At 48.7% G+C, this 12,998-nt stretch overlaps 1 protein-coding gene across 2 annotated transcripts in view; it reads left to right on the top strand.

The window, feature by feature from the left end:
• Positions 1 to 12,998, top strand: part of LOC147701698 (galactoside alpha-(1,2)-fucosyltransferase 2-like) — a 262,962-nt gene that overhangs the window by 210,790 nt on the left and 39,174 nt on the right. For both annotated transcript variants that reach the window (XM_086930332.1, XM_086930331.1), the window contains one exon: positions 7,785 to 7,877. In XM_086930332.1, the coding sequence (XP_086786458.1) occupies positions 7,829 to 7,877 (49 nt within the window). In that variant the 5' untranslated portion in view covers positions 7,785 to 7,828. The remainder of the gene's footprint in view (positions 1 to 7,784; positions 7,878 to 12,998) is intronic.

The following is a 12,998-nucleotide window of genomic DNA, read 5'->3' as shown; positions in this document are numbered from 1 at the left end:
GCCCATTTTTTTGCCCTGTTATGGCCTGGCCCAACCTGTTATCTAATTCAGTGACAAGAGAGGTGTTAGATCCCGCTAACTTGTTATTATAAAGATTTACTACAACAAATCTAAGACCTTTCCCAGTGAACCTGACTGCCTGAGTCCTGTGGGAGTTCCAATCAAGGCAAGTGTAACTTCCCGGAAGGCTCAGATCTGTATAAATAACTAAACCTCCCATGGCTCTCCCTGATCTTAATTTTTGAGCAGGTACAAAGAAACACTTATACCCTTCCAGGTGAAAATTATTCTCCTGGGCCCAGGTCTCCTGCAGACAAATTACGTGGAATTTTCTGATGTAGTCAAGCCACTCTTTGTTATTAAATTTTCCAGCCAGGCCAGCTATATTCCATGAGATGATTTTTAGTGCCTCTCCCCCCTGGACCCCTCCTCCCCGGGGCCCGCCTAGTGATTCTCGCCCTTGAATTTCCAATTCCGGTCCCTGTGCATCCCCTATACATGCAATATCTACAGCCCTAGGTTCATCCAGCACCTGACTCCGGGTGCAACTTGATGACTTTGGTTTTGCCTCAGAGCTGTGCTTCTCCCACTCAGCATTTAGAACCCCTCCACCCCCTATACCCCATATGCAGTTATCTGTCTGTCAATCTACCCCCTCAAGACCATCCAGGCAGTGGAACCGATTGAATGTGTGGAAGGGTGGCTCTGGGCGGCTAAATAATGGCCTGGGATTGAACACGTGGTGAGCACCCCTTCGACCCACCCTTTCCCAGTTGTCATATGAACGAGTCCCGTGTACAGGGGCTGGGATGGGGGGAAAGAAGAAAGACACATGAAGTGTTTGAATTGTTGTCACCTGTGATCTATTCTTTCCCTGGCATATGTGAGCAACTGTTCCAGCATCCCTGAAGCTCACCAATATGCAATCCCCTATGATGGATTTGCGTGTTCTCCCTATCCAAGGCACCCTTCTGACCATTATGATCTCATTGCTTAAGTGTACGGGTAAGGGTCTATTCAGATTTAGCCACTTAATCACCCTGCTTTTTAGGGCACAGAAATCCTCGGCTTCACCTACCTCTAGTGGGGGGACGCCCGCCATGACTACTGTAAAGTCATTCGCCTCTGGTGGTAAATTGGGTCTACGTGGCCTGGGGGGAAGCTTCATTAGTGGGGTAGGTGCAACACTGTCTGTGGGCTGTACTGGGGGGACAGCATTTGCGGGGGGGAAAGGACCTATAGGGTTAGATGGCTTATTTGGCTTATTTGGAGCAGGATTATTCCTCTGGTTCTGTGGTGGGGCGGCCGCAGTAGCAGCCTCTGAGAGAGCAAGATGTGTGACACTTTTTGGGGCTGTTGGGGTGGCAGTAGATTTAAGAGCCTTTTCATGAGAATTGGCCGGATTTTTCATACTACTTAGTGTGGCCTCAAGAATGGTTAGTCTGATTTCCACTTTTTTAATGCTTTCGCTAATAGGTAACAAAAGTGACCTAAGCAGGAATTCCAAATTACCCAGCGGAGCAACAGAGAGGGGGGCATTAACAATGTTACTAGCCATCTCTATAGTCAGGGCGGGGGCCACACCGTCCTGTGCAGGGGGTTTAGAATGTGAGTCACCCACCGTTGTCACAGTCGGTATGGTGCGTTTAGATGTCTTCCCAAAATCAGAGTGGGGGATCTTGGGTTTGTTTTTAACCTGGGCACCCCTCGACTTCCTCCTATGTTTGTTTGGGGGGGGTCCAAATACCCCTTGTGCTGCAGCTAGTTTTGGTTTGGCTTTCCTAGACTTTGATGCTGGGGGAGGTTGAGAAATTAAATCAATCGTCCCCCTGCTTGAGCTTGTGCTCCTCACTGGGGTTGAACTCATAGGTACCACTGGGGGCGTTTTTATACCATCCCGAAGCAGGATCGGAACATCTTCAATTAGTGTCAAGTCTTCGCTAGGTGTGGGAGGATAATCTCCTAGAGGTCTGCCTTTCAGGTTATCTATAGAGCGTCTCCGCTCAGCTCTAAGCCGACTTAATGTGTTCTCCTTGTCCCCTTCTCCCCCCGCCCGGGGAAAATAATTCTCTAGGGTCATGTTTTTTGCTCCTGCCTGCCTTATGGGGGTGCCTTCCCTTACCGGAGACGGCATGGTATCTTAGAATATGATAAAGCTATGTGGCAATTTAACAACTTAGGGACTTGATGGCAAACAGCAAAACCAAGGGGGTAGGCCCAGCCCGGCCTACTCCGGCCTCTGACGGCCACAGACGGTCCCGCCCTTGTCCCGGGCTTCTTCCGGCGAGCTCCCGCGCGCTCCCTGTATTACCCCTGCAGCAGCTTCCAGGTGACAAGAGAGCGCCCCTCTGCGATGCGGGACCCGCGCAGCGGGTTCCGCGAGGCGTGGAGGTAGAATGTGCAAATTATCCTCAACAGGTCCAACAATGGCCAGAACAGGTTTCAAGGAGGTCCCACGGAGCGTTAGATGATCCGGTCTTTTAATCCTCAGTTCTGTTGGGGGCGGGGCGGGGAGGGAGAGCAGCCCAGGTGGAGCAGGCGTGGGCTGTCCTGAGACTCCTGGGAAATGGAGTCCCAGCCCTTTAGCTCGCAGCCCGCGGCCCCTGTATTACCCCTGCAGCAGCTTCCAGGTGACAAGAGAGCGCCCCTCTGCGATGCGGGACCCGTGCAGCGGGTTCCGCGAGGCGTGGAGGTAGAATGTGCAAATTATCCTCAACAGGTCCAACAACGGCAAGAACAGGTTTCAAGGAGGTCCCACGGAGCGTTAGGTGATCCGGTCTTTTAATCCTCAGTTCTGTTGGGGGCGGGGCGGGGAGGGAGAGCAGCCCAGGTGGAGCGGGCGTGGGCTGTCCTGAGACTCCTGGGAAATGGAGTCCCAGCCCTTTAGCTCGCAGCCCTCGGCCCCTGTATTACCCCTGCAGCAGCTTCCAGGTGACAAGAGAGCGCCCCTCTGCGATGCGGGACCCGCGCAGCGGGTTCCGCGAGGCGTGGAGGTAGAATGTGCAAATTATCCTCAACAGGTCCAACAACGGCCAGAACAGGTTTCAAGGAGGTCCCACGGAGCGTTAGGTGATCCGGTCTTTTAATCCTCAGTTCTGTTGGGGGCGGGGCGGGGAGGGAGAGCAGCCCAGGTGGAGCGGGCGTGGGCTGTCCAGAGACTCCTGGGAAATGGAGTCCCAGCCCTTTAGCTCGCAGCCCTCGGCCCCTGTATTACCCCTGCAGCAGCTTCCAGGTGACAAGAGAGCGCCCCTCTGCAATGCGGGACCCGCGCAGCGGGTTCCGCGAGGTGTGGAGGTAGAATGTGCAAATTATCCTCAACAGGTCCAACAACGGCAAGAACAGGTTTCAAGGAGGTCCCACTGAGCGTTAGGTGATCCGGTCTTTTAATCCTCAGTTCTGTTGGGGGCGGGGCGGGGAGGGAGAGCAGCCCAGGTGGAGCGGGCGTGGGCTGTCCTGAGACTCCTGGGAAATGGAGTCCCAGCCCTTTAGCTCGCAGCCCTCGGCCCCTGTATTACCCCTGCAGCAGCTTCCAGGTGACAAGAGAGCGCCCCTCTGCGATGCGGGACCCGCGCAGCGGGTTCCGCGAGGCGTGGAGGTAGAATGTGCAAATTATCCTCAACAGGTCCAACAACGGCAAGAACAGGTTTCAAGGAGATCCCACGGAGCGTTAGGTGATCCGGTCTTTTAATCCTCAGTTCTGTTGGGGGCGGGGCGGGGAGGGAGAGCAGCCCAGGTGGAGCGGGCGTGGGCTGTCCTGAGACTCCTGGGAAATGGAGTCCCAGCCCTTTAGCTCGCAGCCCTTGGCCCCTGTATTACCCCTGCAGCAGCTTCCAGGTGACAAGAGAGCGCCCCTCTGCGATGCGGGACCCGCGCAGCGGGTTCCGCGAGGCGTGGAGGTAGAATGTGCAAATTATCCTCAACAGGTCCAACAACGGCAAGAACAGGTTTCAAGGAGGTCCCACGGAGCGTTAGGTGATCCGGTCTTTTAATCCTCAGTTCTGTTGGGGGCGGGGCAGGGAGGGAGAGCAGCCCACGTGGAGCGGGCGTGGGCTGTCCTGAGACTCCTGGGAAATGGAGTCCCAGCCCTTTAGCTCACAGCCCTTGGCCCCTGTATTACCCCTGCAGCAGCTTCCAGGTGACAAGAGAGCGCCCCTCTGCGATGCGGGACCCGCGCAGCGGGTTCCGCGAGGCGTGGAGGTAGAATGTGCAAATTATCCTCAACAGGTCCAACAACGGCAAGAACAGGTTTCAAGGAGGTCAAGTCAAGTCAATAGATTTATATAGCGCGCTACATACCCAGAGGGTCTCAAGGCGCTTGAAGAAGGGTGGGGAATTCCTTGTCGAATATCCATGTTTTGAGTTGCTTTCTGAATGCTAGGTGGTTCTGAGTAAGGCGAAGGTGGGTGGGAAGTGAGTTCCAGGTTTTAGCTGCCAGGTAGGAGAAGGATCTACCTCCCATGGTGGTTTTGTTGATGCGAGGTACAGTGGCCAGGGCTTGGTTGGAGGATCGTAGCTGGCGGGAGGGGGTGTAGAGGGACAGTCGTGTGTTGAGGCATTCGGGTCCGATTTCGTAGAGTGCTTTGTGTGCGTGGGTTAGGAGGCGGAAAGTAATCCTCTTATTGACGGGGAGCCAGTGGAGGTTTTTCAGGTGACCAGAGATGTGTTCTTTACGCGGGATGTCTAATATGAGCCTGGCTGAAGCATTCTGGATGCGTTGGAGTTCTTTCTGGAGTTTTGCAGTAGTGCCGGCGTAGAGGGTGTTTCCGTAGTCCAGGCGGCTCGTGACCAGTGCGTGGGTGACCGTTTTTCTAGTTTCGGTGGGGATCCAGCGAAATGTTTTTTTGAGCATGCGAAGAATGTTGAAGCAAGATGAAGAAACGGCGTTGACTTGTCTGTTCATCAAGAGTGAGGAATCCAGGATGACGCCCAGGTTACGTGCGTGATCCGTCGGGGTGGGTGCTTTTCCAAGGGCCTCTGGCCACCAAGAGTCATCCCAGGCGGAGGGGGAGGTGCCTAGAATGAGGACTTCTGTTTTGTCTGAGTTCAGTTTCAGACGGCTGTGCTTCATCCATTCGGCTACTTCTTTCATTCCTTCATGCAGGTTGGTTTTGGCAGTGTTAGGGTCTCTGGTGAGTGATAGGATCAGTTGAGTGTCATCGGCGTAGGAGATGATGTTGAGGTTGTGTTGGCGTGCGATGACCGCAAGGGGGCTCATGTATACGTTGAAGAGGGTGGGGCTGAGTGAAGATCCTTGTGGTACGCCGCAGATGACTTCAGTGGCCTCTGACTTGAATGGTGGAAGGCGGAATCTCTGCGTTCTTCCGGTGAGGAATGAGGTGATCCATTCCAGTGCTTTTCCTTGGATTCCGACGTTTCTGAGGCGCTGTAAAAGGGTGCTATGACAGACTGTGTCGAAGGCTGCGGAGAGGTCGAGGAGGATGAGGGCGACTGTGTCTCCATTGTCCAGTAGAGTTCGAATGTCGTCTGTTGCTGCGATGAGGGCCGTTTCAGTGCTGTGCTTGGCTCGGAAGCCGGACTGTGATGAGTCGAGGGATTTGTTGGTTTCGAGGAAGGCGGCGAGCTGGTTGTTGACCGCTTTCTCGATGACTTTGGCCGGGAATGGAAGGAGTGAGATAGGGCGGTAGTTTTTGAGTTCGGAGGGGTCAGCTGTGTGTTTCTTCAGGAGGGCGCTGAGTTCGGCGTGTTTCCAGCTTTCCGGGAAGGTTGCGGAGTTGAGGGAGCAGTTGATGACGTCTCGGAGGTGCGGTGCTATAATGGAGTCTGCTTTGTTGAAGATGTGGTGAGGGCATGGGTCTGTGGGGGATCCTGAGTGGATAGAGTTCATCAGACGGATGGTGTCCTCAGTGGAGATTGGGTTCCAGTCATTGAGGATGTTCAAGGGGGGTGGGGGTCCTGCAGAGGGTTGGGTGGGTTGGTCTTCGGGTTGGTTGTCGAAGCTGTTGTGGATGTCTGCAATTTTGTTGTGGAAGAATGAGGCTAGGGAGTCGCAGAGGGCTTGAGAGGGGGTGATGTCGTTGGAGTTGGCTGAGGGGTTGGTAAATTCCTTGACGATGTTGAATAATTCCTTGCTGTTGTGGGCGTTGCTATCTAGTCGGTCCTTGAAAGCGGCTTTCTTGGCGTTCCGGATCAGTTGGTGGTGTATGCGGGTGGCGTTTTTGAAGGCGTCCTTGGTGCTGGTGTTTGGGTCTTTTTTCCAGGTCTTCTCAAGGGAGCGACAGAGTTTCTTGGATTTCTTAAGATCATCGTTGAACCAGGAGGCCTTTTTGCTGCCTAGTTTGATTTGTCGTTTTTTCAGTGGTGCTAGGATGTCGGCGCTGTTGGATAGCCATTGGGTAAGGTTGGTGGCTGCTTGGTCGGGGTTTGAGGAGTGGGCGGGGGGGTAACACATAACCCACCAGACTACATCTACTTCCTACTTTAGGTTTTTTATATACCTACCTTCTCAGCATCTATTTCCATCTCTTTAATAATTTTATGCAGCCAAGCACTGGAATTCCCTACCTTCTTATCTCCATAACAACTAAATAATTCCATCTTTCAGAAAGATCTGGGGTAACAGTTGTGCTTCATACATCTATTGCAGTCATTGCACTCAAGTTAATTTGTAGCTATTAAACATTATATTACACATATAAGTAATGCTTAGTGGCGGCCGGCATGGCTAGCAGTTAGGGAGGTGGGCGCGGTGGGTTGTGGGGGTGGTGGCAGGAAGGGTTGCGGTTGCGGTAGAGAGTGAGCATAATTAAAATACTAACTAAAATAATAACTTACCTTGCTGCCCTGTTCCAAATCTCTGCTCCTGCTCTCCTGCCTCTGACTTCAGGAACAGAAAGCACGCAGCCAGACTCTCTCCCCTAAGTCAATCAAAACGCTGCAATACAGCACTGTGATTAGTCAGAGCTCAGCCAGGGATGGGAGGGGTGGGCATGTTCTCCAGCAGGTTGTAATCAGGGCCGGACTGGCTACCAGGCTTTTTGAAATGCTGCTGAGCTGGGGGCTGATTTAGTTGATGGGGACCTGCATGTACTGAACGAAATTCGTTTTGCGTTAATTATTTCGAAGTACACGCAGGTCTCCATCAACAAAATTAGCCCCCACCACAGTGAAAGCAGACCCCAGCTCGGCAGAATTCCAAAACGCCCGGTAGTCAGTCCGGCCCTGGTGGTAATGCAGCCTGCATGTAGAACGGGGGAAATGTGCATGACCGGTTTGAGCTGCTCGAGAGGGCTGACCAAACAGTAATTGCACACTTTGGAGTGGGCAGACCACTCCTCCCCTGCCCTGCTCCGAGAGCAGAGCAGTCCCGCCCATGCCCAAAACAGCACAAACATAAAATGATAATAACTAAAACTTATTATCATTTTATGATTTTGCGTCTCGCACTGCTTGAAAGCAGAGGGACGACGCTCCTCCACCACAGAAGAGGAGTCGCCACTGGTTATGCTTCCACGTTACTTCCAGGAGAAACATTGACAGCTTTGTTTCTTTCCGTGTTGGATAATTTAGGAAAAGTCTAAATGGTCACAATTTTCCAAGAACATCATTATTGTATATTCCCATCTTCATTGTGAGCTTTTTCTGACTGCAGTAATCTTATAAACTGATTTGAGATTCAAAGCATTTACCATTCTTCCAATTTAACTGCTACAATTGCTATATTTACAAAATGCTTAAAGCACAAGTGACCAATGAGAGAACAATTGCCATGAACAATCTGTGTGGAATCACACTCTTATTATTTCTTTTCCCCTTTTGCCTTTTAGGTTTTGTTGGAATCCAGTGTTCCTGACATGTGTGAAAGGCTTGAATGAGTTCTAGATCCATGTCAAATAAGCTGTATTCAGAGAGCTCATTGGGTGAGTGTGATATTTACTCAGGGCTTTAAGTGGGATGAACAAAGTGTGGGGAGGGTCCCTTGAAGGGATGTGGCCTGTAATTAAGGGAGTGGATTAAACCTAAAATTCAAAATTCTGTGCTTGCCACAGAGTGACACTCAACTGATATTTTGCTTCTGAGCTTTCTATTGTTGCATCCAGGTATAAAGTGCATCTGGCATACACCTAACACAGTGGTTTTTAGCTGTTTAAGGTAAATAAGAAGCAACAAAGATTTTGTTGTAAATAAGTAATATTGGAAATGCTTCAAAGTCTACAATTATGAGACTGTGAATGATACTGTGAATGAAACATTGCTAAGGTCTGTGGAGGAGAGAGTGGTCCAGAGAATCTCACTCCCTCTTGTTCGTCGCTTCACACATTTTTTCTCCATCGACTCTGTTAGACACTTGCTTTCAACAGCTTTCCTGGAATCCTCCATCTGCACATCTTGCACCCAATCTATTTTCTCTTCAGCACATTCTTTTCACTCTCATTCACTGCTCCAAAAACTTAACACAGAAAGTCACCTATTAGTGCTGCATTTTCTGTGCATTTCGCCATGTCAACATTTTGAAAATTGTTTACCACCTTCACACACCTATGCATAGAATCACAGCTGCAACTGGCATATGTGACCATTGCTCTGTGCACTTTGTTGATAGGGTGACCAACTGTCTGTTAATTTCACGGACTGTCCGTAATTTGGACCTCATGTCCGTTGTCTGTGAGGATCCCTTTTACGGACGCCTTTTGACCGTAGTTATAGCCATTACAGGGAGCAGCACTGCTCCCCTGCGAGAAGCCTTAGCCCCCTGATGGGGCTGCCTCACACTCCTCCTCGAGCACAAGAGAAGCCCCACCCCGCCCATTGTCTTTCTGTATGCCGGCTAATTGCCACATACAGGATGACAATGGGGCAGTCCGGGCTGTTAAAGTATTTGGCGGCCTCCTCTTGCCTCAGTGAACAGCAGGGCATTCTTTAGATGGATGAAAGGTAAAACACCCATGCTGCAACGTGAGAATACAAGTTATATAAAGAAGCCTGTGAAACAAGTAAAAAAGAACAGGTTATAGTTCTTTCACTGTCTCATCATTTTACAACGGACACATTTTCAATATTATATTCAACAAAGCCATGGTTGCTGCTTTTTTTATTTTAAGCAACTAACAACCATTGACAAAGCTAATAGTCCTGGCTTGTTGTTGGTGTAATGATACTTGCTGTTTTATATATCTGGATGCAATGACAGAAACAACATAATACCAGTCGGGCAGAACACTACGCTAAGCACACATTTTTCAGCCTAGGTGTTTTAAGCCACCCCCTTAATTACATTGAACACCCCCTTTGAAGAGACCCCCCCAGTTTTTTTACACCACCTAAGAACCTGGAAACAACACCATGTCATAGTCACCTCACGTCCTGGCACTGTGCATCATGTATGAGTCAATGCTTCTGAGTTTTCAGATTGCCTATGTGCAGGGGCATAGTAAACCCTCCCCCACCCCACCCCTTGGTTTAGGAACTACAGCGAGGTGAAGTTCTTGATGGGCCTCTTCTATCTGCAACTCTGTAGACAAAGGCTCAGCTCTTAATGTGAAAAGGTGAGTGAATAAATTAGTGAAGAAATGTGTGAATGGTTGGATGGATTGGTGAAAGGATGAATGGATGAATGAAAGGGTGAATGGAAAGATAATGAAAGAAAGGATAGATGAGTGAGTGAGCGGCAGGATAGATGGGAGAAAAGGTAAATAGATGAATGTATGGGTGTAAGGATAGATGGATGGGTAAAAGGGTGGATGGGTGAGTGAAAGGATGGATGGAGTGAAAGGGTAGATGATGGGTGAGTGAATTGGTGAATGGATGAGTGAATGAAAGGATTGATATATTGATAAATGAAAGGGTGGATGGATGAGTGAAAGGGTGGATGTAAGGATTAATATGTGAGTGAAAGGGGGTAGATGGACAAAAGGATGGATAGAGAAGTGAACAAGTGAAAGAATGAGAGAATGAAAGGGTAGATGATGGATGAGAGAATGGGTGGATGGATGGATGGATGAGTGAAAGGATGGTTGAGTATTAGGGTCAATGGATGGATTCATGAATAGATGAGTAGATGGGTGGGTCGGTGGAAGAATGGATGGATAAGTGAAAGGGGGATGGAGATTGAAAGGGAGGATGGATGACTGAAAGGGTGAATTGGTGGAGGATAAGTGACTGGCTGAATGGATGAGTAAGTGAAAGGATGGCTGGATGGGTGAAAGGGTAAAGGCTGGATGGATGAGTGAATAGATGGGTGGATGGCAGAGTGGATGGATGAGAGTACAATGGATGGGGTGAAAGGGTAGATGGATGAATAATCAATGGATGAGTGGAAGGGTGGATGGAGGGATGGATGAGTGAAATGATGGATGGAAGGGTACATGGTGGATAGGTTTGCAAATGGTTGAATGTGTTTAGATATAAATGGGCACACAGATGGAAGGACAGAATGAATAGTGAAAGACTGAATGATGGATAAAAGAATGATTACACTTTGTGGCACCCATTATCATAAGTAACGTTTGCTATACATTGACTTTCACGTTTATATGACTCATTGTCTCTATATGATGTGTGTATGATGTAACGCACTCCGAAACCCTGCCCTACATATTTGGGATGAGTAGCACTATAAAAGAAATTAAATATACATGAGAGACGGTCTATGTGAAGATGAGGGGCACCATTGGAGGGTAGTAGCAAGACCGTACTGCCCAGACTGGGCATTGGGTGTTTCCCGGGAGGCTGGTTTTGTTACTGGGGGTTGGCACTGCAAAGTTCCTTGTATATATGTGGAGAAGTGTGGCTCAGGGGTTAGAGGCGGCAGACCCGGAATCTGAGATCGGCCCTGGACCAGGGTTCAATTCCCCGCCCCGGCGGGTCTTGGGCTAAAAATTCCACGGACTCGATAATTCTCGTCCCGGTGCCTCCTCGACTCATGGGTTCACACTCTGCGACTCTGGGCAATAGCTTGCTTAATCTCCACAACGGCCCCTCGCGGCGGGATGCCTGACTTTCACCCTGTGGACACCCTGTCGGGACTTCTCACAGGGGAATATCAGGACGGGTTCCCTAGGCAAGCGCCAGGATGCCCTTGTGGTGACAGGTTGCGCTATATAAGTATATTTACATTTACATTTACATATACAGTAGTTTTCAATAAACAATAAAAGCGGCCCCACTTGAATTCAGGTGTGGTTCACCATTGTCTGGTGAGTAATACCTGCTGGAGCATCTAAGGCAACAGCTTCTGCGGTCAAACTGAAAATTGTCTCAACCTAATATAAACTTATTTTGATTTGAGCTTAAGTGGTTGTCTATTTACTTACTTATATACTAGTGTGTGACCTTCTCTGACATGTCTGTAAAACTTACCATTTGTTAACTGAAGATTTGCTAACTACACGATTGCTCATAGCGGAGTTAGCTACTGCACTCACAACCTTTTGATAAAACAGCTTTACTTTTACATGCTAAAAAGCATATAACTAATTCACAAAAGTGAGCTTTGAAAATTATTTTGGGGTCCTCCCTAACCTAGTGGGAGGACCAAGCAGTTGCCTTGAACACAAAGAGCATATCATGCTGAACGATTTGGTGGTGGTTCCATCCTCCTAGGACCACCCCAAGCAAAGTTATGGGCATAAATACAATGCCAACCAAAGGCCTAGCAAAGCATTATGGGGCTAGATTCTAGAGTGCAGTGAATATTATAGCATTAGCTCCCAGCTGAGCCTGCTGCCCCTTGAGGAATGTTTTGATATTGGATACTATAATATTCACTGCACTCTAGAATCTAGTCCCATAATGCTTTGCAGTGCCTTTGGTTCGGATTGTATTTTTGCCCATAACTGTGCTTGGGGTGGTCCTAGGAGGATGGGACCACCACTGAATCGTCCAGCATGATGTGCTCTTTGTGTTCAAAGTATCTGCTTGTTTCTCTCCCTAGGTTAGGGAGGACCCAAAAATCATAACCTCTCTCACTGTTCGCTATATTTTCATCTTCCCTTTTGTGAGATGACTATATGCATTTTAGCATGTAAAGAAAGAGTTACTTGTTGGTTTACTAAAGGTCTGTGAGGTTTGTGTTTTATTAATTGGGATGAGATGAGAAGAGTTTCACGAAATTGGAGATTTGATAACTATGCATTACATTGAAAACACGGGATTCATGCAAAAACTCTGGAGTCAACCCTTTGATAAGACAACTTTACCCTTACATGCAAAAAAGCATATAACCAATTCACAAAAGTGAGCTTTGAAAAATATCAGGCAATGAAAGAGGTGATGATTTTGTGGTCCCTCCTAACGCAGGGGGATGACCAAGTATATGTCTTGAACACAAATAGCATATCATGCTGAACAATTCGGTGGTAGTTCCCTCCTCCTAGGACCACCCCAAGTAAAGTTATGGACAAAAATACAATGCCAACCAAAAGCTCAGCAAAGCATTATGGGGTGAAATTCTAGAGTGCAGTGAATATTATAGTATTAGCTCTCAGCTGAGCCAGGAGAGCTGCTGCCTTGAGGAATGTTTTGATAGTTGGATACTATATTATTCACTTCACTCTAGAATCTCATCCCATAATGCTTTGCAGGGCCTTTGGTTGGGATTGTATTTTAGTTGATAACTTGCTTGGGGTGGCCCTAGGAGGATGAGACCACCACCGAATCATTCAGCATAATGTGCTCTTTGTTTTAAAGGCATCTGCTTGGTTCTCTCCCTAGGTTAGGGAACCCTAAAATCATCACCTCTCTCACTGCTTGCTATATGTTTATTTTCACTTTTGAGAGATAACTATATGCATTTGCGCCTCCAACTTCTCCCACCCTTACCTTTTGTCCCAAAATTTTGTCCTGACTTTTAACCTTCTGTTTTGAATTTTTGTCCTGAATTTTGACCCATTGTCCTAAATTTTTACACTCACCTTCCTGATTTGCACCCATGCCAGTTGGTCACCCTATTTGTAGAGAGGCCAAGGATCAGCTGACCATGTATTCTGAACACTTTTTGAACCCTCTGACAGGCATTGAGAGAAACTTGCACTGCCTCTAAC

This window comes from Lissotriton vulgaris, chromosome 7 (genome assembly GCF_964263255.1).
Source record: "Lissotriton vulgaris chromosome 7, aLisVul1.2, whole genome shotgun sequence".
NCBI lineage: Eukaryota > Metazoa > Chordata > Amphibia > Caudata > Salamandridae > Lissotriton > Lissotriton vulgaris.
Note: the sequence above shows the minus strand (reverse complement) of the source record. Positions and strands in the feature narration are given on the sequence as shown.